A 7,212-nucleotide genomic window follows, 5' to 3' on the forward strand; every position below is an offset into this window, starting at 1 on the left:
TCGACTGAGTTTGTTGTTGTTTTAGTTCTCTGACGCGAGATCCCGCTGACTCACATTAGCGCGCCCTCTGCTGGTCAGGATAAGAAACTACCCAAATCAAATGTCATTCAGAGGACGGGGACAAGGCTTACTTATTCCAAAACAGAAACAGTCTGTCTACATGATTTATTGGATGGTATGGACATTTGAAACGGCTGTAAATAAACACATACAGAATAGTTGTTGGGAAAAACTATTTATTGACAAGACAACTGGCTTTTCGGATGACGACGTCTCATATAATAATAAGAAGTCATGCATACAAATGTGATACCAGCAGATGGCACAAACTAAATGATTTTTTTTTTCTTTTCTTTTTTTTTGCATTAAAATGCTTCATAATTCAAGCAATCAGAAAATAAAAGTGTTTAAAGAATGACCCACCACCAAATTCAGGCTTTAACCCTAAAAAACATTGTAGAACTATACATGCTGTATAAAATGTAATAACCACAGAAAGTGAGTTAGTTTTAACCATTTTTTTTAAGTTTTAAATTGTAAATATCCAAATCAGCACTGGGAATGTCATTTTACCACACAGTATAATATTTTAGGGGAATTCCAGGACATTTTAGAAAGATCAAGACACAATACAAACACGTATATATCAGTAGTGTAGAAAAAGAAGTACTAAACTGTTCGTTGTGGTTTTCACAAAAGTGTTTATACATTTAAAATGAATTGTACTGTTTAGCAGCGGTCTTTGTAGCAATACACGCCATGTTTTAAATGCTTCGGGGGGAAGCCAAAGCTGCGCACTCCTGGTCCTGATGTACCACAGTTCAGCCTGGGTTGGACGATTGGGTAACGTACACTACCATCAGCCAACCAGCCCGCATCACACCAGTCCAATCCCACAAACCTCCAGGCTGCGTATAACTGGCCAACTTTAGCAATATGTCCTCCATCGTTCTGACAGGCTTCCATCGCCTCAGTGAAATTTAGTTTGATGGCATGTTGCAAGAAGTAGACCTTTCCTGAAGTTGAAGAAAGACATAAGGTAACTTGTCACATCATATTTGGTGACTTAAAGGGATAGCTCACCCAAAAACGAAAATTATCCCATGATTTACTCACCCTATTTTTCTTACAAAAACCCATCGCTTCGCTTCAGAAGGCCTTTTTTAACCCCCTGGAGCCATATGGATTATATTTATGATGGATGTATGTATTTTTTTGGGCTTCATTACCATTATAAAGCTTGGTAGAGCCAGGATATTTTTAAAGATGTCTCTGATTGTGTTCATCTGAAAGAAGATAGTCATATACACCTAAGATGGCTTGAGGGTGAGTAAATCATGGGATAATTTATAATTTTCATTTTTGGGTGAACTATACCTTTAAATACAAATATGACCTCACCTCAGAATTGAATGCCAATAATTGACCCAAGATAGACTGCAGAAGCAAATTACAACTGGCATATCGAGGCAAACAGCTTTAAAAATATATGCATGACTGATTAAAATGGGGAAGAATGCCATTTTATAATTAATCCTTGTGGGCAGGTTGACTCAACTTGTCAACTTGAACTTAGTTATAAAATAGGAACATTTTCCAGAATGAGCAATGCAGCCACATGTACAATATCATGAGGTGATTTTACTATTAATTCATCTCTGACTATATAAAACACCTGATGAAAGCACAGCTATGGAAAATTTTAAACATTTATCGTTAAAGATTCCATGGAAACACACAAGTGTAAGCCAAGACTGGATGAAGTTATACAATGTTATATGAAGTTATATAAAAACTCTTGTTAGTATAAATAAATACAAACATTATTACCTTTAATGTACGAAGTGAAGCAGAAGGCATCAAACCGGTCCAGACTTTTGTCTCGAACGCCGTAGCTCCGTACACCAGGTGCCAGGTGGGTGCCGCCACAAGCCTCTCGTGGCTCTGAGACAGGATATTGTGCCGTCCCATCAACAAGCCACCCAGCATTACACCAGTCCAGCCCTTCCTGCCAAGCAGCGAAGAGCTGCTCAAAGGTAGCCAGGTGTGAATCTTGCTTCTCACATGCCGCCTTAGCCTCATAAAAGTTCATCAAATAGCGCCCCCTAGGGGAGTAATAGGGGAACACCACACCTGTGGAGCACAAGAGCACAATGCACCACTAAATAACCTGCACTGATATAAGACAAATATAACATAATTAAAGGGTTATTTCACCCAAAAATGAAAATTCTGTCATTAATTACTCACCCTCATGTCGTTCCACACCCATAAGACCTTTGTTCATCTTCTAAACACAAATTAAGATATTTTTGATCAAATCCGATGGCTCAGTGAGGCCTGCATTGCCAGCAAGATCATTTCCTTTTTTCAATGCCCAGAAAGCTACTAAAATACTATACTATTTGAATACTATTTGTGCGCCAAAAAAAATAACGACTTTATTCCACAATATCCAGTGATGGGCGATTTCAAAACACTGCTTCATGAAGCTTCAAAGCTTTATGAATGTTTTGTTTCGAATCAGCGGTTCGGAGTGCCAAAATCACGTGATTTCAGTAAACGAGGCTTCGTTACGTCATAAGTGTTTCGAAATTTCAATAGTTCTCATGACTTTGGCAGTTTAATACACGCTCCGAACCACTGATTTGAAACAAAAGATTTGTAAAGCTCAGAAGCTTCATGAAGCAGTGTTCTGAAATCGCATCACTAGATATTGTTGAATAAAGTCGCTATTTTTTTTTTTTTTTGGGGCGCACAAAAAGTATTCTCGTCGCTTCATAACACTAAGGTTGAACCACTGTAGTCAAATTAACATTTTTAAATATGTCTTTAGTAGCTTTCTGGGCATTGAAAAAGGAAATGATCTTGCAATGCAGGCCTCACTGAGTCATCGGATTTGATCAAAAATATCTTAATTTGTGTTCAGAAGATGAACAAAGGTCTTACGGGTGTGGAACGACATGAGGGTGAGTAATAAATGACATAATTTTCATTTTTGGGTGAACTAACCCTTTAATAATATTGCACAAAATAATATAAAATAAAATTATAGTACAAAATAGGAGCTCATGACGCACCTCGAAACTTGAGCTGTACAGTCACGCTCTCGTCCTCGAGACCATCAATAATTTCACACCGGTAACGGCCGGTATCGTCGGACTGTAGCGGGTTGATAACGAGGGACGCATCGCCTGGGGCGCTCCGGCGGAGCCGCACGCGTCCTTTGAAGTCTCCGTAACTCCGGTGACGTGTGCCTATGGCCACCATGACGTCACGTTCCTGCCCTCCGCCGTTTACGGGCAGCCAGAACCACTTGACCCGCGTTCTGCGGGGCGAACTGAGCGCGGGCTCATAGCGGTAATGACAGGGCAGCGTGACATTGCTCCCCTGAACAGCTGACACAAAAGTTTCAGGAGATTCAACGTGAAGACGGACCCTGTGGAAGTATACTAAAACCAACAACAACAAAAAACATTAAATGAATAGGCCTAAATATCTATCTATCTATGCAAAAGAGAAATAGCTTTGGTAGATTTGTGATGGAGCACAGACACAAGACACATGAAACACGTGAAAATATCAAGAGCAACTCGTAAATAAATCAACTTACTCTCCCCATTGGCATTGCCATTTCCATTAACAATGTCCTGATAATAATAGCCATTGGAGTATCGCTGTGCAAAGCTTCCGAGGACCAGGTGCATAAGAACAACCAGCAGATGGCGTAAAATCCACATATTCATGGTGTTTCCCTGTTTCCCACAGATTCCCAACAGGGTCCTTAAATGTGAAGACAACCCAATATGTGTAGCCTAAATATCAGCAAACAAATCTAACGCAACATATATTTATCTTTTAGTACTTTTGAAGTCTGATTTATTTAAAAAATAATAATAATTTGATTTGCTCGCAATAACTGATCATACATTTAGCCTGTATACATCAAGAAGTTGCTGCTTAATAGACGATTGCAGAAACAAAAGTCAAGATACAGCTAGCTGTACATTAAGCGACATAAAAAGTAGTTTTTAGGACAATAGTAAAACTTAAAGATATTACAAATTTAAAATACAAAGATTTGAAGTCATAATCGAAGCGTGGCGTTTATTGCATTATGCAGGCTAGTTACATTTAGCATTCAAATAATCTGCTAACATGCACATTTCTTAAATAATAAAAGAATTTTCGCAACTTACCAATGTAAAATACTTTCTCAGGCTCCTTTTGCTACAACTACTCTGTTCATCGTCCGAGGTGAGGGATAATAGCGCTCTCTCTCTCTCTCTCTCTCTCTCTCTCTCTCTCTCTCTCTCTCTCTCTCTCTGTAATAATATTGTGGAACCGTGAGGTGACGTCACTCTTTTGAAGTTCTCCAGCTCGCGAACAATAATAATTGTGGGGTCTACAAAGCAGACGAGGGCTGCCGTCCATCATCACGGTATAATTTTACAGCAAAAGGTGTGTTGATAATTTCCCAAAACTGAAACTGGAGCTTGTGCTCAAGGTGCCAGCGAGAATATATTCCACCCATGTCTCTTGTTACGTGGGTTTGTCACACACACACACAAAAAAAAAAAACATTCTGGCCTCAGAAGATGCCTGGCCTAATAACACAGTTGGTAATAATAGATTGTCACATACCTATTTGTTTTTACATTCCTAATGCACAGTGTGTTATAAATTATGCCCTTTTAGGTGAAAAATAACCCTAAAACTTGTACAGTAAAAATATATTATAATGTAAGAATTTAGTGCAATTTAATGACTGCATGACTTTCTTTTTCACAGACATTGACAATGATGAAACAGGAATACAACAAAAATTGCTAACGCATATGAAATTACACACCAGAAGCATGACTGTTGACCTTTGACCGAGGTCTCAAAAAAGATTACTATGGGAAAGTCAGTGGTTGAAATTCCACTTCTCCTCAGCAAAGCCCCTAACGTGTGCTAATTTTCCAAAGTCAATAACAGAGGAAAGTATCCAGCCTTGCAGATGTGAAATTTTCCTCTTACTCGTGACCACCAGGGATTCAAAAGTTTGTTGTTCTCTGTCAGCACACCTCTGTCCAGCAGCCAGTAGTGTTCATCTTCTATCTCTTCCCCCTAAATTCTGACCTTTTCTCCTTGTTATTAGTGCTACAGTTGCTGGGAGATCTAAATTGCAAATTTTAAAGAGGAAAGGACTGTTAGGCGGCCTTTGGAGGGACCAGGATGTTGGACTGACAGCATCACTCATTATTGTGACACTACACCGTACCACCCTTTCTCTGTCCGTTTCTGTTTTTCCCGTCACACTTACCGTAGTTCGAATTGTCACGGGCAAAATCCAGTCACTTATTTCTACGAACCACTTTGAATGTGCGAGGCTTCCTGTGTCTTTGGCTGCTTGATATTGCCAACTGATATTTCTTATCATATTGTATATAATGTATTGTCATAATTTTAAACACCGTTGTAGCACAAACTTTGCTCTTCTACAGGTGTAGCCACATGACTGTTCACACCAAGGACGATAACTATAGCGATAACAATAAAGATATAATTCTAAAAATCTAAAAGAATCACAGAGTCCACACCACAAGTATAACAATAACGGCACAGAGAAATTATATTGTTGGAATCACTTTCAAAACTATTTTTTCCATCTGATGAACAACAAAAACTTTGACAGCCAATCAGAATCCATCCTGCTTTAAAGAGCTTGAGCATTTAAAGCGGCAGATGACAAAACTGCAGCGTGCTTAGAATAAACAGAACGATATTGTGCGTTGATGTGGATGCTAATATAGTTATCGTTATCGTTCTTGGTGTGAACGGGCCTTTCTTTAGTCAGCGCACCGAATTCGCCCTCACAAGAAACTCCCGATCACCTCTTGGAATGACAGGGGGGGATGTTTACATGACACTGTTTTTAACTAAAAACTGAAAACTTTTTATGCATTTTGGCCATTCATTTACACAACAAAGGCGTTCTGGGAACCGGAAAACAAACTTTTGAAAACTGATACCGTTATTTTCTCAGTGTAAACTACAAAAACGTGAATTCGTGAAAACGGTGACGTCATGCAAATGCATATTACGTGTTCAGTCTATAGGGAGCAGTGTTTCTTTACAAACTGACTTCGCCAACTACTGGCCTGACATGAATAATACAGCATTTTTGGTTGTTCTCGAGGATCTGTGTGAACGGGGATTGTCTGTACGTGAAAATCGCAAAGGAAAAATGTTTCAATTTTTAGCCTACATCGTTGTCGTGTAAACATGTCCTGGATTTTGCCCACAAAATTTTTCCATGCAATGGTAAATGTGACCGCACCTTTCTAGTTATTTACCTATAGCGACTAATGAATCTGAAGTCTAGCATAGCTTAGAATAAAAAAGCAATTAAAGCTGCAGTCCGTAAGTTTTGTCTCTTCGTCGCCATCTCTGTTTGAAACCTGCAACTGCAGTTATTTGTGGAATTATCATCTTTACGTGGTCAGCACAGATGAATCTAATGCTTTGAGGAGAATGTATGCTGTCAGTGCTGTAGTCTTGGAAGTATGACCAAAATAGGAATTTTCACTGGAAAATGTCATCTGAACAAGTAAGTAACAAATTTTTGTTCTGACCAACTGAGAAAAAAGCATTACAATAAATACCGCTACTAATGGTGATTAAATCTAACGATTGCTAATATCACATCAAACCGTGAAAAATTATTATTATTGTTATACTTTGTTCTCAAATTGTTCATGTTAACAACATCAGCATTGCGTGACTATGTGTATTTAGTGTGTAATAGCGTTACCTGTAGATTTACAGGTTTAGCCTGTAGATTTACAGGCTAATGTTAATTTGTCGAACCATACTATCCGCCATCAAAATGATAAGTTTAATTATTCCAGCTGCTGTGAGAAAAGGCTATAAATGATCCTTAATCTGCAGCATCCTCACATGATATAGCCTACTAGCTGGGACTCCTTCTTCTTGTCAACAGACGTAACGTAATGACGCAAAGACAAATGGCAGCATGCTCGAATTTCCCATTTTTAACCAAAAAAAGTTACGGACTGCAGCTTTAAGATTAAAAAAAAAAAAAAATGAGCTCACTTCCGCTTTTCAAAATAATTTGCATAGGAATTCATGTGATTGGGAATGTCGCGTGAAGGCTAAAGATTTCTCCACACATTATTCGCATTGTACGGTAATTCGCCCCTTTTG

At 38.7% G+C, this 7,212-nt stretch overlaps 1 protein-coding gene across 2 annotated transcripts; it reads right to left on the bottom strand.

Annotated features, from left to right (window-relative positions):
* Positions 1 to 219: 219 nt before the first annotated feature.
* Positions 220 to 4,551, bottom strand: hapln3 (hyaluronan and proteoglycan link protein 3). 2 transcript variants are annotated; one of them, XM_051884105.1, is made up of 5 exons: positions 4,200 to 4,551; positions 3,614 to 3,835; positions 3,081 to 3,452; positions 1,831 to 2,133; positions 220 to 1,016 (listed from the first exon to the last, which is right to left on the bottom strand). In XM_051884105.1, the coding sequence occupies exons 2-5, from the start codon at positions 3,744 to 3,746 to the stop codon at positions 730 to 732; spliced, it is 1,095 nt and encodes a 364-aa protein (XP_051740065.1). In that variant the 5' UTR covers positions 3,747 to 3,835; positions 4,200 to 4,551; the 3' UTR covers positions 220 to 729. The 2 variants fall into 2 exon arrangements, with proteins under 2 accessions (XP_051740065.1, XP_051740064.1); XM_051884104.1 differs by having other exon boundaries at positions 3,614 to 3,783; positions 4,200 to 4,550.
* Positions 4,552 to 7,212: the final 2,661 nt, after the last annotated feature.

This window comes from Ctenopharyngodon idella, chromosome 24 (assembly GCF_019924925.1).
Source record: "Ctenopharyngodon idella isolate HZGC_01 chromosome 24, HZGC01, whole genome shotgun sequence".
Taxonomy (NCBI): Eukaryota; Metazoa; Chordata; class Actinopteri; order Cypriniformes; family Xenocyprididae; genus Ctenopharyngodon; species Ctenopharyngodon idella.

Excerpts from the sequence above, each read along its gene's own strand:
- hapln3 (XM_051884105.1), bottom strand. The coding sequence starts at position 3,746 with ATGAATATGTGGATTTTACGCCATCTGCTGGTTGTTCTTATGCACCTG. Across the intron at positions 2,134-3,080 it reads TGTACAGCTCAAGTTTCGAG|GTGTGGTGTTCCCCTATTAC; the intron begins GTGCGTCATGAG and ends TGTGCTCCACAG. Across the intron at positions 1,017-1,830 it reads CTTCACTTCGTACATTAAAG|GAAAGGTCTACTTCTTGCAA; the intron begins GTAATAATGTTT and ends CTTCAACTTCAG.